The following is a 25,218-nucleotide window of genomic DNA, read 5'->3' as shown; positions in this document are numbered from 1 at the left end:
GATTTGATCTGTTTGTCTTTATTGACTGAACTTGATATTTTAAATCTATTTTTAGGCAACTTTGTTTAACTTAAGTTCTGCAAATCCAACAGAACTGAATGGAAGTATTTTTCAGCATCCTACATACTTAAAGCATGGAGATGTACTCACCGTTATTGATCGATCTTTCAGGTAGGTCACAACAATATACATAAACAGCTATGGATCTACACTTCATGTTTGGCTCTGTGTCTATTAAGACTGGTAGTTTCTTTTGCATTCTGAGGCCTAAAAAGCCAATAGTTGTATCTGGATACTCTTAAATAAAGTAAGGCAAAAAATCTTGAGGGGAGAGAGCATAAAGTGACTTGGCAGTCGAAGATAAGGACATCACAAGAGGAGGGGATATGTAAAGCTAAAGATGGATAGCAAGGAAAGGAAAGAGTAGATCTTAAAGTACAGGTGAAACCATAAGGATGAACAGTGAAAATGTGTGTGAGAGAGAAGTAGTAAGCAATTTTATATTTAAATTTGAGTGGTAGGAATGTGTGTATGTGAAGATAACGGGCATTTTCTGTTCCTCTACCCAACACTTTTAGGAGTGAAGATTTCATGCAAAATATTTTGTAATGTGGATTCTGGAGAGATAATGAACTCATGAGATTTATATAGAATTTTGAAGGGGTTTTGGGGTGTGTATTTTGCATAATTTTATTTCTATTGAGTAAATTCTATACCTTTTTGAATCTGGGCACTGTTAAGAAAAGCAAATGTTTTAGGCTTATCAGTTACTGCAATTCTTGATAAGATTTAGAAGGAAGTAAAAAAAATTTCTGATAAAGCACTAAACTGGAGTTGGAAACAATAAAAAGTTTAAGGTTTTGATGATTTTGTTCACTAACTGGTTTGTAGCCTTGGTATTTAGCTCCTTTATGGGATAAGCCAATATTAAGTCTACCTACACTTTTTAACAGGTTTGAATATCCACCTCTGTTACTTCCACAGAAAAGGCTTTCCAGATCTCAAGAGAAAGAAAAGTTACAGGTAACTTCATGAAAACAGTGAAATGCACCTTTGCATTTTGCTGGGTTAAATGAAATGCGCAGCATAGGTTTCAATATGTGCATTCTCCTTAAAGTGAGATTTTTACCTGCAGGTTTAGTGTGTCCCACTGTATGTATGCATAGCAACTACATTCACAGAAACCTTGTTAATATCAGTACTCTTCTCTCAGAAGTAATATATTACTGAGAGCGTATACTTGGAATAGACATTTAGGAAACATCATTCTTTAACACAGTGGATGTTCATATCCAATTATTCTCTCTTATGATTATCCAAGAACAGCTATATCCAAAGATATTATTGTCAAGGTAGTTTTAGCTCCCAGTTTTAGGAGGTGATGATAAGTAAACAGCAAAGCTTTTTCTCAAGTGTAAATTGAATGAGGCTACATAAAATGATGGTGGGATCTAGCGAAAACCTGCTGTGGATAAGGGATTGAATGGGATCATTTAATTCCATTCAAAAAAAGAATCAGTGGATACTTTTTATAAGCACAATTTTGTGAACTTCTAAAACAAACAATATATTAATTGCTGTGATACATTCTGTACAAACTTACAGGTTCTCCAGCAGGTGGAACAGGAGGAGTTGTTGCACTGTTGGAATTCAGAATACAAAAGTCCTCAGATTCCTGGTTAGTGATTATTACAACTGTTTACATTTTACATAAATGCACTATTATATTAGGCATTGCTTGAAAAAAATTAAAGGTGCATAAACAGAGGAGAATAGGATTCTGCTATAGGTATGGATGGTTTGGTGAATTATAAGTTTTTCTCAGGCTGCAACTGACTCAGTCAAACCTGGCACTTTTTAGTTTGCTGTGAACCACAATGATTCACAAGTGGGTAAATCTTAAAATTATATTATAGATTATGCAAATAGTTGTTAATGCATTTGTTTATATACACATATAGACTATTACATAGAGGGACATGTTCTAGAGTCCATTCACTGAGTGCATGCTATTCTCTTGCAAAATAGACTTCAGAAAAATGCACTTGTGAATGTTTGGTCTTCCTGAAAAATCTCTTATTTGTGCCCATGCAGATGGGAGAGGAGAGGAGAAAGAAGCTGGTTTCTAAGGGTTGTATCCAACTAAATGACTGTGTGGAATTACTTCCACAAGTACAGTGGAACTTCCTTTCCTCCCTTCACATGCTCCCTGTGCTGCCCCCAGATCTGCTCCATTGCAGATTTCAAGGGGAGAAGAGGGAAGGGAAGTTCTGTTGCATTAGTAGAAATTGTTCCTTGTGCACAATCATTTAGTTGGATACAACCCTACATTGCTTTTAATTGGCTTTTCATATACTTAACACTGATATCCTTTTTAAGCCACGTTCATAGCTAATTAGATTATTATTTACAGGTTTTTTTCCTTATAACCAGACCTTCAGTCTTTTTTGCACTCTTGTGCATCTTGCACAATGGAATTCTGCTTGCACAATGAGACTTCTGGTTTCTGTCTCATCTCCACTGGCCTCCTTTGTACTCCAAGAGCTCTGGAGCAGATTTTGGATGTGCACAGGGACTGCAATAGAAAGGAGGACTCCCATTGTATAAGCAGACATCTGCTTGTGCTACATTTGATCTCATCAGATTAAATTTTTTAACTGCTTTTTATTTACTCTCGTTCGAAGAAGTATTTTTGTGTTTGGAGGTTCCGATCCCAACTCTGCTTGTCTTTTAGCTTCACCAAATTGCTTTCTGTGTAATGTTTCTTTTGTTGAAGTAGTACATTTTGTGACTGACAATCCTGTGATTCTGCCCACAATAATTTCTAAATGTGCCTATGGTCCAAAAGATTGGTGAGCCCTGGTTTATGATGTTTTGACATTAACCAGTCACTTCTGTGTAATACTCGTTAACTAAAAGGTTCTATCAATAGAATTCTGTATTTCTGAACCTTTATAGCAATCCTATTCTCTTCCCAGAATTAGCTGATGCTGATTTTATTTAAATTATCAAAAATATGTTTTCTGTCTGATCAGAAACGTGTCTGCATATGGAAATTGTAACAATGTTCCTTCTCAAAGAACCTTAAGGATTATACTAAAAATAGAGACACTTACTGGTTTTTCACAGTATATTTTCTCTTTTCATAGAAAAGAAACTTGAGTGGGAAAGTCAGAATACTAATAGAAGTGACAAGAGAAAAAGTCAAAAATATATTACTGGACAGTGTAGCACACCTGAATCTACATATAAAACACGCAGATCAGAAAGAAAAAATGAGATGTCTCCTTTTAGCAAGCTTTATGAATTAGTGAAACATGAAGGTGATACAAAAAATACAGAGGAAGATGTCTGTAAGGAGACGTTCATACAGTCAGAAGAACATTCAAGCAGAAAAGATAACAATATCTTGCTGGAAGCTGCATCTCAAATACCACATAGAACGTCTGAAACTGGCGAAACTAAGAAGACTGAAACATTAATTCTGAAGAAAATTTCTGATAACATTAAAGATCAAGAAATAAACTGTATGGTTTCAGATCCAATATCTGTTGAAGGGAACATCTGTAGAAGATCATCTTCAGATCTTCAAGATTATGCTACAGAACAAAAGCAAGAAAGTGAAGACACAAATGAGTTAGATTTGCAGGATGCACAAGAGAATAAACTAGAAAATACTGAAGTGATTAAAAATGCTAGTATTGATCCAGTTTTAACAGGAAGTAGACAAAGTGCAAAGTATGTCCCTGAATCATGTTGCATAGTGTCGCTGGAATATACAGATACAGCAAGACACCCTAAAAAGTCAGAAGAGCATCCAACAGAGACTGCTGATGTAGAAATCAAAGCTGACTTAACAGATACTTTTGGATCTGTTGAAAGTGTTTTGCCAAAGTCTAACAGAGAGAGTTTTCAAGCTTATTCTAGTCCATGTTCTAGAAAATCCAGAAGAAGTTCTTCAAAGTCTGCAGTGCAACAGGTTGAAGTAGATTCATTGATTGAACTGAAGAGCTCCACAGAAAACTCTGCTGAAATTGAGGAGTGCTCAATGCATGTTAGTACAAGGGAGCATGAATCTGATGTCTTGATTGAAAATAAGTATTTTAAAATAAAAGGGAAGAATAAGGTGTTGGTCACAGAACCAATACAAACTCCAATAGAAACAAATGAAATTTGTGCAAATTACACAGAAAAAGATGAAGACTCTGGAACTACTGCCTGTTCACTTCACCGTTGTAAAAGTAAAAGCACCCGAAGGAGCAATAAACAAGATAAAGACTTTTCAAATGGAAATTCTTATACAGAGGAGATGCATATTAGTTCAGAAGAGTCAGCAGCTCCTGTAGACCATTCTGGAACACATCAAATGCAAACAACTACCCAGCTACCTGAAGAAAATGTGGAGGGAAACTGGCTCCAGGAGGAGGTGGATGAAATCAAATGGCCAGCTACAAATGACCAGAATATATTAGGACTTTCCAACTTATCTGAAAGTGGTCATGAAAGTAGTGTACCACTGCCAGCAGAGAGTGAGACTACTTCAGAATTAAATAGGACTAGTCCATTACATGTAAAAAGAAAATCAGGTAAATACTTAAAGTACAAGCCTAAGACTATCATTTTGAGATTATTTTTGAAATTTGTCATAACTTCTTGAACTTGCAAATCTCTTCCTTCAGATACAGTAGGGTCCCACTCATAAGGCAGGTTAGGTTCCAGACCCCTGCTGAAAAGCGGATCAGCTGTAGCACAGGGGTCTGGAACCTAACCCGCTGATCGCGCCAGAGGAGGAGAAGGTCAGCTGTAGCGCGGGGAGCTCCAGCCCCCTCTCCAGCTGATCGCCCCACTGGTGCTGTATTAGCGGAACGCCGAGAAGCAGGACCCTACTGTATCTTTTTTCCCAAAGTCTTTTGTTTACTCTATTTATAAAAGTTGTATGAATCCCTTTGGGATTTGTTTACCATGATGAAGAGCAGCAGCAGTGCATTAAAGGATCCCAAAATATTTCTCACCTCTTTGTTGGATAACATACTCTGTATCTAAAATCTTATGTTAATATGAATATTAGCTGTATTATTTTGATACTAAAGTGCCATCCTGCACCATTTTCTTTTGACAGTATCAATTCGTTGGAGTCCAACGATCCCTTTAAAGCCTTAAGTGAAAACAAAGGTTATGGTTGACTTCAAAATGGCTCCAGTTTAACATAAAAATAGCATTTTATTGGTATTGCATTGCAAAGTAGTTTAACACAAAAACTGTTTGGGTACATGGACCTCATAATGTTAAGACAGAGAAAGCAAAACAAAAACAATGCCTAGGTAAAGTATTGGAGTGCATTGGAAGGGGTCCAATATACCCCAACATCTTAATAGTTTCTTTTTTCCAATAGAGTATTACAAATGTGAAACCAGTATTACAGATTTGCACTATGAATGTGTTAACTCTTTCAGGATAAAGCAAATTTGAAGTACAATTAACCCCCTATAAAAGTTTCCCCTGGGGTCCAACAGACCCCTGAAGTCTTTTGTTATTTTTGTTTGTGTGTGTACACACGCGGGATGGTACAGAAAAAACTCCAGTGCTTTTGAAGTAGTATGACCACATAAAAGATGAAATTCAGTTATCTGTTACTCTGGAAAACACTGAATTAGTAATTATTAATATTAAAATTACACAGATTCTTCATCCAATACATAGTAGCCAATTCTCAGAAAAGCTTTCTACCATCTCTTATCTGTTTTGGTCATTTTTACCATTTCTGTGATGCTTCATATTTTAGCCAGCTACAATTTTGAAAGAGGTACCTCCTTAACTTTCCAAACTTTTTGGTTGTCAACAAGTTCCATTTCGGCTCATAGTGTTCCACACATGCAAGGGTTACTTGATGAACGAAATCCATTGATTTTGTCCAAGACATGTAAAAAAAAGAATATACCAATTGGCTTGATATTAGGACATGTTATACCTTTGTTCCCCACCATGATGCTTTAGGTTATGTGAAATACAAATTCATCAGGTAACCCTTCCATCAAGTAAGAGTTGAACAGAACAAAAAAAAAAAAGGTTCATCAACAGCCTACCCTTTAAATGCCTTTAGAAAGGGATATACCTACCCCTTTTTGATTCAAGGAAATATTTACTTTCGAATTCAGAATAACTGCTTTTTCTTTTTTTATAAATTTAATCAAAAAGCATTTATAGTTTTTCAAATATTTCTTTACACTAAAATAACTAGTCTGAAAATGGAGCAACTTTTTGATTACCTTTGTATGTTGGTGTGTTGAATATGGTGTTTTTTCTCTTGTAGAAAAGAAATCACCTCAAAAGAGCAAGGATAGGGAACTTGACTTATTAATTCAGCCACCTGGAAAGAGAAAGAGAGTGTCTTTTGGTGGCCACCTGAGTCCTGAACTATTTGATAAACATTTACCTCCAAACTCACCGCTTAAAAGAGGTGCAACTCCAGCACGACTGAGTTTGCCATTTGGAAACTCGCCTCGAGCAGTTTTGAAAAAAGCTTTGGGATTTAGACTTTCTCTAATCAAGGTAAATAAGCTCCTGTATTTGACATATCTAAAAAGTATGTCCAAATCAAGTCTTCAGTGCTAATCTCTCTGATGCAATGCTTTCCATGTATAAATGTAAATGTACTGCCTTCAAGTTGATTCCGATGTATGGCGACCCTATGAATAGGGTTTTCATGGTAAGCGGTATTCAGAGGGGGTTTACCATTGCCTTCCTCTGAGGCTGAGAGGCAATGACTGGCCCAAGGTCACCCAGTGAGCTTCATGGTTATGTGGGAATTTGAACCCTGGTCTCCCAGGTCACAGTCCAACACTCTAACCACTACACCACACTGGTTCTCTCTATCCATGTATACTTAAATATAAGTCCCATTGGGTAAAATCCAACATTGTGTGAGCAGACATCTTTCCCTGTAGCCCCCTATGTCTCCTATCTGCTCCAGAAGGTCCCCCAATCCTTTGAAGTAGATTTGGTGGAAGCATGAGAGCTATGGGGGTAGGGGGAGAGAAAGAAAGTGCCACTCTGTGAGAGGAAATCTGTTCCTCTCATGCACCAGTACAGTTGGATATCACCCATTTAATTTCAGTAAGGCTTTCTCCCAGGGAAGTAGGTATAAGATTGCAAACTAAAATTGCTTCTTAGTCCAGGAATTGTCAAAAACTGAAGGAAGCGTCTTTGGGAGAGATTTAGTGATGTAAGACTTTCAGAAATCATGAAGACATAGGAGACTTGATTGCAGTTCAGGTCTGAGCAAGTTCCCTTTGCTTGACCCCATTCACTTGCCTCAAAGGTCCTGCTGCCTGGCAAGTGTTAGCAAGTGATTGTTTTAAACCATAATTGCTATATTACATTTTATCATGTTGTGCACTGTCCTGTGCTTGAGAGAAAGGGCTCTAAAAGATAAATAGTAATAATTTTCTATTAAACAAAATTAGGAGAAAAGAATGGACCATTGGTCTCACCTGAAGGGTGATTTTCTCAGGTAGACTGACATCACGTGGGTTATAGCGCCATCTAGCATCCGAAGGCAAGAATGTATTGAAGTCAAGACCTGGGTCACAAAACCAGTTCATTCATGACGAGACCGAAGTGAGATATATCTGGGAAGACACAAAAGGCCAACAGGCCTACCAGCAAGGAAAACATTGTCCCAAATAATAACACAGAGACTACATTCACTTTAACAGTTCCAAAAAGGTCTTCACTTGACTAAATAGTTTAAATAGTGTAACTCTGAAGAGTGAGAATTTGAAAAAACAAAATACCCAGATAGCCTCCAACAGGGAGGGCTGTGATGTCAGTCTACATGAGAAAATCACCCTTCAGGTGAGACCAATGGTCTATTTTCCTCAGGTAGCCTGCCATCACGTGGGATGTACCAAAGCAGCCCCCAATAGAGAGGGACTGCCCCCTGATTACTTGTCAAAGAACCTGTTGCAGAACATGCCTCCCAAAAGAGGCATCGGCAGAAGCAGTCTATCTTGTAATGTCATAAAGGAATCGAGTATACCATACAGCCGCTCTGCAAATCTCTGCAAGGGGTGTGTTGGTTGCGAAAGCAGCTGTAGTGGCTGCTGACCTAGTTGAATGCGCCGTTATCTTACTAGGCACTGGTAGATTAAGTGACTCATAGGCCAATGCAATGCAGGCACACAACCAACAAGACAAAGTAGAACTAGTCACCTTTTTCCCCAGAGTACTTGGGTGAAAGGATACAAACAATGAATCCATCAATCTTATGTCCTGGGTTTGAGATAGGTCTTGAGGGCCCTCCGGACATCTAGTAAATGCCAGGCTTTCTCCAGTGGGTGGCCGGGATTTGGACAGAACGAGGGAAGAACAATGTCCTGGTTGCAGTGGAACGTTGAATTGACCTTGGGACAGAAGGCAGGATCTAGACGTAGTACCACTGAGTCCTTATGGAAAACACAGAGATGGGCCGAGGACAGTGCCCTCAACTCTGAAACTCTTCTCGCCAAAGTGAACGCCACCAGGAACAGGACCTTGAAGGACAAGTCATAATGGCACAGATTGAAGGGGCTCAAAGGGAGGATGCTGCAGAGCTTGCAGGACCTTAGACAAACTCCACGAAGGAAACCGATGACAGACTGCCAGCGATAGTAGGGCAGCTCCCTTCAAAAAGCGTTTGATGAGCAGGTGTGAGCCCATAGGTACACTATGGGCTGTAATGGACAAAATAGATGATATGGTGGCAGCGTGGCGACGTAAGGTGTTTGCTTTAAGTCCCATCTTCAGAGCTCTATGTAAAAACTGTAGCTTGACAGGGTTGGAAGTTCTGGGACTCACACCATTTAGAGAAGGAAAACCAAGTGCTCTGGTAGATACGAGAGGTTGACTGCTTTCTGGATGTGACGATTGTATCCACAACCTCCTGGGAAAACCTGGAGCGGATCACATGTCCCTGTTTAAATGCCATGCTGTCAGACTGAGCCATTTGGGATCCAGATGCCATATCGGACCCTGAGACAGAAGATCTGGCCTGACTGGCAACCTCCAAGGAAACAGAGAGCAGGTCCGAGAACCACAGCCTGCGAGGCCAGTTCGGGGCTATCAGGACCAGGTGGGTCCTTTCACGCTGTAGTTTCCTCAAGGTTCTGCTCAGTAACTGTATCAGTGGAAAGGCATATAGAAGGCCTGCTGGCCACGGTGTCAACAACTCTGCTCCAACTCTGCTCCTTCTGACTGCGGAGGTGCTTGAAACTCATGCCTCTCCCTTTCCTGTTCCTTCTGAGTTGACTGTCTCACAACACTTTCCCAACCAGTGTGCCTCCAGATGTTGTTGGACCACAACTCCCATCAGCCTCAGCCAGCATTGCCAATGGTCAGGAAAGATGGAGTTGTGGTCCAACAACATCTGGAGGCACACTGGTTGGGAAAGGCTGGTATAGAGCCTCTATAATGGACTCCAGGGACTCCGTTTTGAATTGTCGATACTTGATGAAGCGGTTGACGAATTTGAGGTCTAACACCACCCTCCATGACAGATATCGCTTTGGAACTGCAAACAGGAGAGTAAACCCCTTCTGACCTCTCTGTCAGAGGTACTGGTTCTATTGCAGCTATGTCGAGAAGATGAACTATGGCTTCCCGCATGATTTGGCATCTGTCTCGAGCTCTGGGAAGGAATCTGTCCAGAGGGGTCAGCCAAAACTTCAGTTCGTAACTGAGAAAAGAGATTTCTGACCCAAGCGACCTGTGTCAGACTCAGCCAGTGATTTGCAAACAGAAGCAATCTGCCCCCGACGGGGAAAGTGTCAGTATTGTGTGCACTGACAAGCGCCCCTGCCATATGAGGAAGTTGAGGCCCCTTGACCTCCTCGGTTCTGGACTCTGCCTTGAAAGCGTTGTTTGTTCCAGGAACCCCTGTAGAAACAGAATTCAATGGATCGATAATCGCGGCCCCGTCCCGCAGGCCGCACTCCTCGAAAGGGCTAAAAGGAGCGGTAAGGAGTGAAGCGTCTGAACGGGCTACGGTCCTCCCTCTTGGATGTGGCCAAAATTGGCTTTTGACTATCTTTGTGGTCCACCAAGACCACTTTGAGGGCTTCCTCTCCGAAAAGCAATGACCCAGAGTAAGGTACCCTCAACAGATTGACCCTGGCCATAGAACCAGCATCCCAATGTCTGAGCCAAAGTGTATGCCGAGCAACCACCTGTGTGGCTAGGGCGCGTGCTCCCATCTGAGTTGCATCTAAGGTGGCATCAGCCACAAACGCTGCAGCTTTATGTAACGTAACTAGGCCTTTCCTGAGCTTTATGGGATCGGGATTAGGATCATCCAAGAACTCGTCCAGCCACATCATAGAAGCTCTTGAAAAGATAGAGGCTGCAGCAGATACCTGAACAGTAAAGGCGGTAGCTTCATGATTTTTACGCAGAGCGTAGTCCATGTGGCGCTCAGAAGGGTGCTTCACTGTGAGTTGCCTTGTTTTGGCAGGAGAGTCCTTGAAACCAAACTAGAGATTGGCTCGTCTATCCCTGGGACGTTCAGGCGATTCATGAACTCCGGGGCCAATGTGTAGTCTTTTGGCAATACTAGAGAAACGGCATGCCTGCAGTGGGCGAACCCATTCTTCCTTTGCCAGTTTATCGATGGGGTCTGGCACAGACAGATAGTGATCTGTCGATTTGGGAGTTTTGAGTACCTTGGCCACCTTTACCAGAGGAGTGGTAAATTCAGGTTGTAAGGACTGAAGGCCCAGTGTGTCCAGAACTCTACAAGTAAGGGGAGGATAGTCGGCCGTATCAAACAGGTGATAGGACACATCCTCCACGAGTTCTTCCTCATCTCTCCACTCATCTCCCTTGGCTTGAAGAGAATACGATGGATCCTCCAAACCAGAATTCTCATCTCCAATCCAGCCTCTGGCGACATGGAATGGGTTAGATGAGGATGAAGGGAATAAATCACTGCAGCCACAATGAGCCAGAGCACCGGAATGTCGTTGATCACTTTCATGGAGCAGTGGAGTAGTCTGGGGTCGCGACTGCTGTTGTGATAAGAAGCTCAAAATGTTCTTTAACTGTAAGAGAAATTCAGGAGACAACTGCAATCCTGGTGGAGAAGTTGGTGTTTGCCCTTGTTGAGGCACAGCTGCAGGGGGCTCATTGGACTGGTGAGACATATAAGCCATAGTTGATAAAGTGGGTTGAGAGGGACAATCCACTGGCTGAGCAGGAAATCCTTCAAATTCGTCCTCAGACGACCCAGTAGGTAAATGAAAGAGGGCTGTTAAGCTCTGTTGGCCAGCAGCCTCTGAAGCTGGGACAGACACATATTGTGCTCTTTTGGTAGCGGTGTGGCTTGATAAGTGTTTGGTCTTAGCTACAGCGTTGGAGTGGAGTCTGGGTTGCTTGTGCTTAGTAGACTTGGGAAGCACTGGAGCTGTACATGGTTGTTGTGCCCCTGTAGCATGAGCTGCCTCTGGCTGTTGATCTGCCATCATGTACACACCCACAGATGGAGGAGAATGTACAACCAAGACACACTTCAGTACACACCCACGATGGGGGAGAATGTACCGCCGACAGATGCTTCAGTACACACTCCCAGGTGGGGAAGAATGTACAGTTCCCAATGCACTGTAGCAAACACATAGCGGGAGATGAGCATTGCAGGTGTGCAGACAAGTCTTGTGATGAGATAGGTCAGTATACACCCACAGGTGGGGGAGAATATACAGCCTGAAATCCCTGGAATTGTAGAACCGCTGCTATGGATATGAGCCTTGTGCAGGATATCTCTGTATTTTATGTTGAAATAAAAAGAAATGGAGGCTCTGGCTAAATAACTCAACAAACTATGCACACAAAACAAGGAACAAGCAGAGCTTGAATAGAAAAGGCGGGGGAAGGGGGCATACAAAATGACGCCCACTGAAAAAGAGCAGGGAAAACTTGAAAACAAAATGGCGGCCGGGACAGGGAAGGAGCAATGGAGGTGGAAAGAACAGCCTCCGTGTGCTCCAAATGGCTGCAGTAGCCAGCTGAAGAGCCACGGTCTCTCACACAGCCTCAGCGCGTACCGCTGGAGAAGCGGTCTTCTAAGGGCTGCGGTAGGAGAGAGAGCAAACAAATTAGCGCTAATGCGATAAGTTGCCAAGGGGGGAGAAGCGATCTTCTGACGGCCACTGTAGAGTGCAAATAAATTAGCGCTAAAGTGATAAGGTTGCAAAGGGGAGTCGCACAAGCAGGCTCCCTTGCTAAAAATACGAACGTCATTGCTGCCAGGAAGCTGGTGGCAAAGACAAAAAAATGCAAAGATGAGCCAAGGCTCATCTCACAAGAGACGTCAGAGCCCAAACGGGAGAATGACAGCTGCTGGAGCCCCCAACCCAGGAGCTAAGGAGGGGGAAAGGATGAAAATAGATAACCCCCCAACAAACGCCCCAGACAAAATAAAACTGTGAGAGAGGGAAAGGAACGAAGAAAGAGGTAGGTTCCACACACTCAAACAGAGGGAAGGGAACAAAGGATAAGGAAAATTCAGTTCCACACAGTCAATCACTCACAAAAAATACAAAAACTTAGCTATAATACTACACTAGCAAAATCCAAACACCTCGGATGAAGGCAAGAATGAACTGGAGTGGGAGGGGCTTGATGCCCCAGGTCCTGATTTCAATACATTCTTGCCTTCGTACGCTAGATGGTGCTATAACCCACGTGAAGGCAGGCTACCTGAGGAAAATAATAAGGTTTCTACTTGAATGAGTGAATATCTTTTCTCAGTTAATGTAAGTGCTTAGATCTAATTCTGGCATCCAGTGACATGTGGATGTGTTTAAGAGATTGTGTTTAGTGTAGGTGTGGCTGAGGCAGTGCAAACAGAATGAGCATGAAGAACTAAATGTTTCTTCATGTATTGTGGATTTTTGAGGGGATATTTGCAGATACCTTTCATGGGTGCCACAGGAGGTACTAGTAAGCTCACTGCTGCTCACAGGCACCATGTTGGTGGCCTCTGAGTTAGTCTAACAACAGCTGGAAGCCCACAGGTTTCCCATCCCTATTTTACCCAAGAAAGAAAGGTTAATCCAAAAAGAGACAATGGTTTCCTTGTCAGGATGTAGCTCTGGTTTCTTGCATGTTTTTCTGTAGATAATGGAGGCAAGGTTTCCCAAATAATTTAACAACCTAATTTATACAAATGTCATAGTATGTAGATGTACCTGAATAGTGACAGCCACTGAAGTTTATGGAAAACTATTGAACGCTGTAAATTGATAGTGTTTATGTATCACATTGCTAGATATTCAAATTCAGATACCAAATTCAGGTCTTCTCAGCCCAGGTAACTGTGCTATACCACATTTATACTCACTGAAAGGTATGTGTGCTGTTTTTAATTTTGTTGTTACTCCACAGAGTTTTCCTGAAAGGAAGCAGCATGAGAATATTTCTGCCTCGCCCCCGCCCCACAGGTCCCCGGCTGCCTCGCCCCCAGCCCAGTTCTCTACTAATATATCCCAAAGAAGAGGTTGCTTTTCAGTTTCTCATATCACCAGTCCTACTTGTTCTGGAGAACAGGATGCTACTTCCAGTCAGATGCATGGAGATAAAGAGTTCACTGAAGTAAAGACACCTGAACAAGAATCCAAAGCTGCTTGCTCAGTAAGGCGGAGCAAAAAAACGACTCCAAGAAGAAGCTCTTTGTACAGGAGAAGTGGAGCTATGGGTGCTATTCATTCTAAAAGGCGAAGTGGTGCTTCTGAAGCCAACTTGATAGGTTTGTTATAATTGTTAGTGTCTTCTAAAATGATGGGATATAACAACTAATTATATAAAAGATCACTGGACAAGCAGTGTTTGGTACATAACTAGATAACTGCATTAGAACATATACATCTACTAATCTGGTAAAAATTGTGGTTGTATAACAAATATGCATTAAGGATGAAAATTACTTTTAATTTGAGTCATCTTGAACAATTGTCATTCCAGTTGCAAAGTCTTGGGCAGACGTGGTGAAACAGGGTGTTCCAAAATCACAACTAACTACTACTGCAAAAAGTGGTCTTAAAAGATCAACCAAGAAGATACATACAAAACGACCATCAAAGGTATTTTTCCAACTGTGATCAAAATTAGTACCTATATTCGATAAATAGATCATTCCCTTTTCCAACCATTAGACAGAGTCGGGAATTCTGTGAAACCAATAGTCCGAAGGGCATGTTGCTTATTGATAGAGCTGATGGTCTGTATGCATGAGGTAGCAATTTCAGTCTCTGGGACTTCCAGAGTTTGAGACAAACCTACCATCAGGTGAATAGACATTCCTGGGATGGATAAATTGTTTTTTATAAGGCTGCTTCATATGCTGGAACCTTAGTCTGAAGTCCTCCACATGTTGCACGGAATTCCACAGTAAATGTGCAAATACAGACTCCTATCACCTATTTGTGGGACCTTGTTGGTGCACATTTGTTTCAAAAAATGAAACCAGCTGGAATTTCCATATTGGAGTATATGAGAGAGAGAGGAATGTGGAACTTTACAGTTTGTAAAACTGATTTAAAACCAGGGTGCTACTAAGTGATTTTAGTTAGTAATTAAGTGTTTTATATTTTAATTTTTATGTAACTTTAATGGTTTTTTAATTGGTATTTTACATGAATATTTTACACTGTCTATTGTAAATCGCCTAGGGGTCTTTTGTTCTAATAAGTGGTATATAGGTGGGTCTGAAGCACTTCCAACCCTAACATTGGCTTCTTCCATAGAGGAATGGAGTCAGAAGACGCATACAGGAATACCCCGCTATATGGACTTTCACTTAACGTACACTCGCTTTTATGGACATACTCCATACTCCACCATGCCTCTGTTTACGTACACTTGCTTCACACTTACGAACACTTAACGGTGCGTGGGGGTGGAAATAGACGCGATTGCGCCACCGCAAATCAGCTGGGAGGCGCGATCGCGATCAGCTGAGAGGTGCAGCAGCAGAGGCTTTAGCGCGGGGCTTTGAGGCTCCACATGAAGGAGAGGTAAAATTTTTTTTAAAAGGTAGTGCTTCACTTTAAGGACATTTTCGGTTTACGTACTCGCTCTGGTCCCATTGAGTACGTTAATGCGAGGTATTCCTGTATATGGCTTTCACAGTAGCCAAGGGGGCAGAGAGGAAATGCAGCCAAAGGTGAACAACCAGTTCTTGTATTGCCTTCCCACCCAGTTATTAAATGTCACAGCTTTCTGCTTGTTCTCAAATACTTCCAGCTATGAATTACTACTTGATTGCTTTAGGAATAAAGCAACTTTTCTATATTCAAAGTACTGCAGTTAAAATTAAAACTTTTAGTGTTCATGTAGCTTAATGCGATATAATTAAGAGTGTGAACAATGAACCAAGAAGCCTCCATTCAAACTTTAGTTCAGCTATGACATCATTGGCCTTAGTGGTTTCCCTATGATCAGAAATAAACTGTGTTTAAATCCCTGCTCAGCCACATTCTGCCAACATCTTACCTGCATATGGGTATTAAACTAGGTAATATTATGGGGTGTTAAGCAGTTTGAGTACTTAACAAATACAGTATTATTCTCAAACAGCTGAATATTAAGTGCCATATTCAGCTAACTTCCTTCCCCCTCCTGCATGCTTTCCCCAAATTTGCTTCAGAGAATGGGGAAACCCCCAGAACAGGACGTAGGCAGAGGAGAAAAGAGATTGTTCTGTTGGGCAAGCAGAAATGCTCATGCTGATGGAATAATCTCCTTAGCACTGTGTTGAGTATAACTCTAAGTATGTAACAATAATAGAATGAATTTTATTCTGTATATTCAAAATTGGGTTAGTAACAAACTTTTCTATTCACAGTCTTCTCTCAGCACTATTTAAGTAACTAAGGTCTTGGGTAGAATGATGGACATTGCTTAGTGGCAAAAGGAAGACTAAATCCTCATCTCAGTGGCCATCTTGGTTTCCAAACACGGACAGTTTTCACAGGGAATTTCTAGTATATTGTGGAGAAAGCAAGATGGCAGCTGGTGAGATGAGAACTCAGTGCTGGTTCTGCTGCTGCCAAGCAGCAAAATGTTTTAATAAAGGTGGGAAAATGGGTGAAAGCTCCACCTGCCTCAGGATCCTGTCACTCACTAGAACATAATTGTCAAACATGGGGGTTCACATAGGCATGCAGCTAAGGAACAGATAAGGCCAGACCATAAATCTGCCAGGCAGGAGGAACCAGGGGGGGTCAGCCAGCATGTTTTACCGTTCGGGAAGCACTGAAGGAGGAGGCAGAGAAGTCCTTAAGGGGGTCCAAATGTCCAAACACCAAGAGGTCCGATCAAGCAGGGCAGGGTTCAAGGCACGAGTTTAACTGGAGAGCTGGAGTAATGTCTGTAGCAAGGCTTGCCATTGACTCTAGCAAGGAGTGTCCTTTTCCTTCCAGCCTTTTGTACTCTGCATGCTGGCCCAGGTGCTTCCAATCAGCCTGTGTTCTTGCGAGCTCTCCTGCTGCTTAATTGTGCTGCCTTTGTTGCTGCAACACCTGTTGGTGTCTTCTCTCTGCTGGGGAAGGGGCAGCCTCCTGATGGCTTCCTGATTCTGGCAGGCAGGCTCCCTTGGGGGCTTGTCTCTGGTCTGGTGAAGGGTCCTGGGCTGTCTCCCTGCTTGTCCCCTCTCCTGGGTCTGCGGTCTCCCGTTCTTCCTCGGATGAGTCCTCTGAGGGGGGCATGACAAGAATGCCCTAAGGAAGGCCTGCACTAAAACCCATTATTTTTTAGTTTTGTTTTACATGAAGGACTTAAACATACAGAACTGTACCCAACGTTGAAGTAAATGGGAATTTCCTTGTGAGCACTAGCAGTTAGGCATGTACATTGGGCTCCAATGGAGGTTTACTTGTATATTTTGTTTTCAGAGCAATGCTTCCATATTGAAAACGCCAACACGAAAAGTCAAGGGTCACTTTACTACAGGCCATGCAAATTCTCCTGCTCCAATTGTGATTGGAAAAGCTCATACCAGTATTGTGAATGTTGCTGTACAAGTTCCTAAAGTGATGTTCAACTATCCTTTGAAGCAACATGGTGACTTAAATGAAAGTTTTACAGGTAAATTGTTAAGTGTTTTGATTAAATGACTTTTTCCTGTGCCATACTATATGCAAGTCTATAACGAGTTCACTTGTTTCCTGCGGAAAACTAGAATTGGTCATAGGGAGAACTTGGTTGGTTTTACTGGTTGAAATACATTAAATATTTTATATCAAACATTTAAGTCTATTACAAAGAATAAACACTCTCCCATCATGGCCATATTCTAATCTAGAAAATAGGAAGGTGCTTTCTGCCAATCCAAATATGTTGATTATCATATCACTTCATTATTGAAATATAAATTATTTTTTCTAGAAATTCAGTTTCTCAGTAGTCCTATATTAACATAGCCTTTTTTCTAATACGATTAAACCTAGGTTGTAGAGTGCAACATTCAATTTGAGCCAATGTGGTACAGAGTGTTTCTCTATGCCAGAGATCCCTGTGTTTAAAGCAGGAGACATGCCTAAGCCTCTTTGCAAAGTTTACACATTTGTCTTTTGCAGGGGCAGCAGTTCTTGAACATTCATCCATAGTTATTGTGTTGTATTATTTGCAAAAAAAAATCACTTCTAGGTACTACCTGAACTCAGGCAAACCCCCTGCATAGGAAAGATGTGTCCAGTTTGCTAGGGGAAAAGGAAGAGCAAATTATGGAGATTCCAAGGACTAGGGGAGGAAGACAGAAGCAGGAAAAGTGCACTAAAACAGCAACTCTTTAGGACCTCAAGGATTTCTATTGCTTGGTGTCCAAACAACACATATCAGTCACAGCTCTGGCTTCACTTACTGGCTGAAAACACTGACAGGCGGAAGCAGCTAAACTGGCCCATTGCATATAAACCGCTTAGGGGGATACCTGCATATTTTGCTCCATAACTTTTTATGAGGGCTAGAGAGTTACTTTTTAAATGTTTAATGAAAGCTCAAGAATCTGGGCACCTGCAGGCAGTGGACTGGCAACCCCTGCCTATCTAGTCCTGCATCAGAGATCTTGCCAGGGGTATGGGACTTGCATGTACTGAACTACTGGATTGTCACAGTCCAGCCTGACCATGATGCCGGGGAGACCTCATCTGAAGATGGCCCTGCATGATATACCTTAAGCTTTGCCTTGATTCTTCTCCACTCTCAATTCTCCAGAAGTGGAGGTGACAGTAGGCTGAGCAAGAGTCCAGAGCGCCATAGGAGTGCATGACTGGCAGGAAGAAGCCAGAGAAAATTGAAACTCAGCAGCTGACCAGGAAGGTGGAAAAGCTGCCTGAAAAGACAAGCTTCCCAGTCTTTCCTGAGCCTTTGTTGGAGTAAAGCTCCTTGCTGAGTTCCCATAGGCAGCTCCAGATTATCCTAGTTCCAGCTCTGAGCTCATCCTCACTTTAATTCCAGCTCCAGCTCTGGTTCGTCTTGCTCCCAGGTGCAGAGAACTGACAACAGACATGGATTTGGAGTTGCTTTTGTCACACAGCATGCCTGTTGGTAAGAAGCAGTCCCTTCCATGATCAAAAGAGGCATTCTGTAGAATGCCACTGTTGAATTCGAGGAATTTACATAAGAATTATTTTAATATGTAAATCTGGGCCAATTTAATAGCTAACATTTCTTTAATTGTATGAAAGCCGTACTACTGTGTACCAATTTCTAATGCAGCATACACTGTACATTAAAACTTCAAGAAATAAAAGTGGCTCAATCTATCTGTCCCAAATTGTTGGAAAACTGTATTGCAAACATGCTTACAGGAAAGTGATGAGAAGGAGGCATTCAGTGGTTTTTAATATTGCCAACTTACCAATTCCTAGCTATAACAAGTTTTTTATGCATGCCAACTTACTAGCTCCTGACTTTGCCAACAGATGGCACTATGATATTGTTTAAAAGATAGGTCAATGCCTGATATAACTGATCATGACTAAACAATAAACAGAGTCATTTTGTCACACTAACAGTTTAAAATGTCCCCAAATGAAAGTTCTCTCTTTTGTTAAGAACTCAGTTTACCTGTATAATCTGGAAGCAAGTTAATTTGCAGCTTTTCCTAACCCATTGAATCTGTGACTCCGAATCCCCCTTTCTCTTGACCTAGTCTTTGACTTTTCCCCAAAGAATGAATATTTTCCTAGACACTGAGTTTAGATCTCTTTAAATTACATTTGCATAATTCTGTTCCACTGTTCATGGTGAAAGGACAGGAGGTATGCTGCCCAAAACTCCATATCCTGTTGTTAGAAATTCTTCAGACTCTCTAGCTAGTGAGATCTCATCAGGCTAAGACTTGAAAGTATTTTGACATACGTAACTGTTGGAAACTTGTAAAGAAAATCTGTGCTTCTCTGAACTCAGGGCTTATAGTGTAATGGCATATGTACCATATCAAGTGTTTCATAATGCCAAAGACTAATACTGTTGTATTAAGGTGGTAGTCAACTACATTTTTGGCTAGGACCAGGGAATTTTCCTGCACGTGTGACCTATGCTGTAGCCATATCTGTTCTGGAGGCTCAGGGGAATCCCCAGAACAGGTTTAAGGGGGAGAAGAGGGGAAGACTCTTGCACTTGCTTTATGCTACATTGAGTACAACCTTTAGTGTTTGCTTTCATCCCTTGGCACGCTAAAATTAAAAATTATGTTGTAATCCACTAAAAGATCATGAACCAATGATGGTCAGGGTAGAACCTGAGTAAGTAAATTAAAAAATACTATGGTAACCAGGGCTGTTACGCCAAACCTTCGACTCCTATTCCTCTATTTTTCTACTGTCCAACTCTGACTCAACCCAAAATTGCTTCTGACTCCACAACTCCGACTCCACTGTCCTGGAAAGCGCTGTAAATGTATTTTTAAATTGGAAGCTCTCATAGGAGCATTTTTATCGCTGCCAGAATATGCGCTGATCTTGGCATCACAGCATTTGTCTTCATCTGGGTCCTGTGTCATACACTGACACACAAAATATTTTCCATCTTGAGTTATGGTGAAATGCTCAACTACAGCTGACTTCATGGGAAGCTTCTCTGACATTTTGAATTTAATTTTTTTTTTAAATTGTCAATCAAAATTTATTTTGAAGCCGGAGTCGGTACATTTCTACCAACTCCACCCAAAACTGCTTCCGACTCCACGACTGACTCCACAGCCCTGGTGGTAACAGGCACAGCAATCCAAAATCCCTTGTGCCAGGCTGTGGAGATTTGGATTGAGTGGACCTGTTCCCTTGCTTGGTTCTCCCAGCTGAGATGACTGGCAAACATATCCCCACCAGCAGAAAGCTCCAAAATGGGGTGTTTCAAGGGAGGCACTGAGACAGTCTCAGATCCACTGGATCCTGAGTCGGTCTTGCAGCCATCTCCAGCTGGCATTGGGCCCAGTCTGCACCTATAAAATCTGGAAATGATGCAGGAAATGGGCCTGATATCCTCCCCCCCCCCGCACACTTCTGCAGCCACCATGAGTTGCTGGGTATGGATATGGCAGTTGCTCTGCAAAGCCCTTCAGAGAGTGGATAAGGGTTAGGATTGCAGCTTACATATTTTTATATACTTTCTTTCTGGCGTTATACATGCTTTATAATGTTAAATTGCTTAGAATCTAATAGGTGCAATGCAAAAGGAAAAAGGGATTGGGAGGAAGGAAGGAGTCAGGAAGAGGAAAAGGAGCAGATTCAAATACTAAGCAGATTCAGGAAAACAGTTCTGGGAGGGAAGGGCCTGTCAGGACCCCTTCCGTGTGGTCTCCACCTGTCACGATCCCACCTCAGGGTCCTGGCCTCTTAACGGTTCTCTCACCGGCCCTAGCACAGATCTCTCAAGATCCCACTGCTAGGCAGCAGCACCTGACACTCTGTAAATAATATTGCCTTGAGACTGCCTTAGTCGCCTCCTGGCCTATTGCTACATAGTGTCTGGGTGCACTTACAGGCACCATAGCCTTTTCTGTTCCTTGTGATCTTAAAATAAGACATGGAGGGCATCTGGATGGGAGGGGTTGTCTGCAATATAGGTGCACCTCACTAGCAGCCATCACAGCAGTATCCTCTTTACCTATGAGGATATACAGTGATAGGATGTGAATGCCCACTATGTGAATGCACAGCCAACAACTATACTCTGTCTTAAAAGGAAAGCCATATTTATTTTCCTGTTTGTAAAATATGAGTGCTTCACAGCTGAGATGAATGAATTTCAGATTGTACATGCTCAACATTAAATGTACATACTCAATTACAGATTGTACATACTCGACACTAAACAACACCTCATATTTCCAGAAAGGGGCACAGAATATATATAGTTCTTCTTGATCAAAATTTGTTTAAAACCATATCTTATTAAGGTCATATCAAAATCACTGTAGGCCACATCTGTGGAAATGGATTCATTGTTTAGCTGTTAAATCTCCATACCAGTAGTCAACAAATTGTAGCTGTGAATAATTATTGCCACTGGACCCCAATCCATCCTTCCCCAAGTCCTATGGCATGTCCGAAAAACTCAGGAAAGGCAGGTTGTTTGCCTTTGAGGTGGTCTCTTGCAGAAGGTGCAAGCAGGAACTTCCTGCTGCTGCTTCCTGCACAAACTCAAGGGGGAAGGTATATGAGAGGGAGAAAAAAGAAGTAGCTTCCATCCCATAAATTATGCTTTTGCAGAAAATACCAGCAGTTATTGCTGTGTCCAAAAGCCCAACAAAAAGAAGGGGAAGTCATCCTTCACAGCCTCTAACCTCTTGGTAGAGAGAAGAGTCATTTCTTTCTGTTGGGGTTTTGCAGGAGGCAGAAGCAGCATAACACCACTGGTATTTTCTAAAAAAAGTACAACCTGCAGGATGGAAGCCATCCCTTCTTTCTTCCCTGATCCTACATGTTGGAAAGAGATGGTCTCCTTCTCAAAGAAAGCTAAGATTTTGCAAAGCTCACCTGTGCTTTTCTCTGGTCCCTTGTAAAAAGCTAATGGAAAGGAGAAGTAACTACCACTTTCCTCATTGAGGACAAGAAATAAAAGAGCTGGCTTTTCCCATTATGTTTTTACAAAACAGCAATAAGTCACAATTTGGCAAAGCCACATTTCCTTTCCTCCCCGATCTTGGAGGGTGGGTGGTGTTTTTCTGTCTGTGACTTGGACTTTTGGGGGAGAATGCTGGCAGCAGTCAAGCAAAACACAGTTTTGGCTTGCAAAAACTGAACAGGCAGCGAAGAAGAAAAGGCATGTGGTTTCTCTTTGTTCCTGTCTCATTTTTGCAGGCAGTTGCTGCTTTTTTAAAAAAGAAGCCCAGCTTCCCAGAGGGAAAGAACTTTTCCTCTGGAGAATACGGAAGGAAATCAGGGCTTTTTGTGGAAGCACTGGTGCTGGCCAGATTTGGGGTTCCAGGGGGTCACTTGCCCTTAATGAGAAAGTGAATGGATTTATCAAACTTTGCAGTACCGCTGTATGGGATACCAGAACAATTGTAACTTAAATATTTCTTAGGGCTTCCTCCTTTCTTTGTCCACTAATCTGTGAGCATGTAATTAATCATTAGTAGGAAGAATTGATAAATCATCAAGAGCTATCACAGCTTGTTCAGACTAATTTATGGTATGCTGAGGTTTTGTGACTGTAAACTGCCATGAGCATGAATGCTTGAAAATCTTGTGTGATCTTTCAGGCAGGGATTGCACTCTATATATGACAGTTGTTCTGGGGAGCAGTCGAGCAAAGAGAATGAATTGCTCTCAATTGCAAACAAACTAAATGAGTATGTGTTTACTGAACTTTAAATACCGTTTGCAGGGTTGGCTGAGATGTTCAACACTCCACTGAATGGGAAGCAGAAAAGTTCACTGTCTCCTGTTCAAAAGACCTGTATGCCAACACCAGAAGAGGTCTCAGAAATGCACACTCCAGAAGAATATGGTATGTGTATTAACTGTCATGTGGTGACTTGATTTTTTTCTGAAACCACCCCAAGTGAAAACTTTGGAAGTTGTAGGAAATAGTGGGTGATATCTAACCAAGAAAGAGGTAGACACACTAATATCAATGGACATGCTGCATAAGTTGCTTGATTTCAGTGGGTCAACTGTACATATGGCTTAGTTGGACCTGACCAAGTTCTTGTAAAGCTTTTTCCAGTCTGGTTACGTAAGTCACTTTTCACACTTGGAAGAGAAAAAGTCCAAGGTTACCATTCAGTGCTAGTCCTATTCATAGTAGACCCATTGAATTAATGGACATGACTAAGATTCATTCATTTAAATGGGTCTGTTCTGAGTAGGACATTACTAAATACAAAGATTCCCTGACCGTGCCCAGTTGTGTCTATAGTTTGTATGGGCTGTTTTGTAAGGGTGCAGGCAAACTTATGCTTTCAAAGATTCCCACTTAAGATTTTATGCAGTCATTCTCTCAGGGTTATAATTCAACTTGGAAAAAGATTCTTTGAGCTGTGATAGGGAAGAGATTAGACTGCTGGTCCTAAATAAGCATTAGATCATTCATGATTTATTTTAAATGATCAGTATCTTGCCTTTGCACAGGAGAACTCAAGATAACAAAGATAAAAAATAAAACTAACATTAGAAAGAGCCTAAACTAAAACAAAACCCTGTGCAGCTGAAAAAAACTTCCTGTAAAAGAAGTGATTTTCAGGTGGTGGCAGAGCATTGGAAAACTGGGGTACAACCAAGCATGCTGCTGTTGCAAAGAGTTGCATATTCTGGGCACAACAACAGAGTTGTGTTTTTTGTGGTTCCTTCAGCTGAACCCAGAAAGATAAAGAGTCTCATAGGGCGGTCTTACTTTGTCTTTTTCTAGTTATTGAGGGGAAATGTGCCCTTTTCCCCCTTTTTGCACCAAAGGCAGGGTCATTCTGTCTTAGGCCAGTACCAGACCAACTCCTGATTATACATGGGGAATCATTCTACCTTAGTTCTAAGTGGTTTCACAAGGTGGTGAGAGAGAGAATCACGACCATTCTTCTAAACCTTCTTACTCCCTTTTTGAGCGGTTTGCTTTTTATTGCCTAGGCCTGAAAACATGCCATAATGGCATAGAGCACTTTCAGTATTCCAGCAGCCTTGATACTCAAGTAGACTCTAGTAGCTTATCCCTGATCTTCACAAGCCTGCAGGCAAGGAAGGAAGGAGGAAGAGTAAAACTTGTCTCCATCACCTTGATCACTCCCTTCCAAAGAATGGCAGCCTTGCTTAACCACCTGCAGGCAGAGGGAGGGAAATGCTGGCTGTACCTGAAAAGGGCTTGGGCCTCTCGGCAAGTGTGTGCCCTTCAGTCTTGCTTAGGGAAGATTTCTTGCATTACCTTATCAAGATATATTAGGGAATGTACTGGTTTTTTTACATATGAATAATTAAACAGCAATCCCCTTCAGGTATTGCAGCCAATTCATTCAGGGGTACATCAACGGAGGTACTGCTCATGGGAGACAAAGGAGGGTTGGGAAATATTGACCTGGTGTTTAATGGGGTAAAACTGCCCCTGAAGGACCAGGTCCGCAGCCTCGGGGTGATCCTTGATTCCGGGCTGACCATGGAGGCTCAGGTTTCATCGGTATGCCGGGCAGCTTGTGGTCAATTGCGTCTCATCCGAAGGCTGCAACCCTACCTTCCTGTCCACCAGCTCCCACTCGTAGTACATGCTCTGGTCACCTCTCGTTTAGACTACTGCAATGCACTCTACGTGGGGTTACCCTTGAAAACAGTCCGGAAATTACAACTGGTACAAAACACGGCGGCTCGTTTACTTACGAATAGCCGCCGTTATGATCATATTACCCCAGTGTTATACAATCTTCACTGGCTTCCAGTTATTTTCCGGGCTCAGTTCAAGGTGTTGGTATTAACCTTTAAATCCCTATACGGTTTCGGCCCAGTATACCTGAAGGAGCGCCTACAACGTCATAAAGTGTGCCGCCCTACAAGATCTGCCACTCAGGGCCTTCTCTCGGTTCCGCCGACTAAAGTGGCTAGGTTGGTGAGGACTCGAGAGAGGGCTTTTTCTGTGGCAGCCCCCACGATTTCGAACTCCCTCCCAATGGATCTTCGACATGCCCCTTCCCTAGATATATTTCGCCGGGGCCTGAAAACTTGGCTTTTCCATCAGGCCTTTACGACCTTTGAGACTTCCAAG

The 25,218-nt window shown here is 42.0% G+C and overlaps 1 protein-coding gene across 3 annotated transcripts in view; it reads left to right on the top strand.

The window, feature by feature from the left end:
- Positions 1-25,218, top strand: part of MKI67 (marker of proliferation Ki-67) — a 42,999-nt gene that overhangs the window by 5,133 nt on the left and 12,648 nt on the right. For 2 of the 3 annotated variants that reach the window (XM_061635659.1, XM_061635658.1), the window contains exons 4-12: positions 56-171; positions 954-1,023; positions 1,606-1,678; positions 3,150-4,586; positions 6,311-6,549; positions 13,417-13,777; positions 13,993-14,111; positions 16,923-17,115; positions 22,864-22,986. In XM_061635659.1, coding sequence (XP_061491643.1) covers positions 56-171; positions 954-1,023; positions 1,606-1,678; positions 3,150-4,586; positions 6,311-6,549; positions 13,417-13,777; positions 13,993-14,111; positions 16,923-17,115; positions 22,864-22,986 — 2,731 coding nt within the window. The remainder of the gene's footprint in view (positions 1-55; positions 172-953; positions 1,024-1,605; positions 1,679-3,149; positions 4,587-6,310; positions 6,550-13,416; positions 13,778-13,992; positions 14,112-16,922; positions 17,116-22,863; positions 22,987-25,218) is intronic. The other variant, XM_061635660.1, reaches the window with a different exon arrangement.

Source organism: Rhineura floridana, chromosome 7 (assembly GCF_030035675.1).
Source record: "Rhineura floridana isolate rRhiFlo1 chromosome 7, rRhiFlo1.hap2, whole genome shotgun sequence".
Classification (NCBI taxonomy): domain Eukaryota; kingdom Metazoa; phylum Chordata; class Lepidosauria; order Squamata; family Rhineuridae; genus Rhineura; species Rhineura floridana.
Note: the sequence above shows the minus strand (reverse complement) of the source record. Positions and strands in the feature narration are given on the sequence as shown.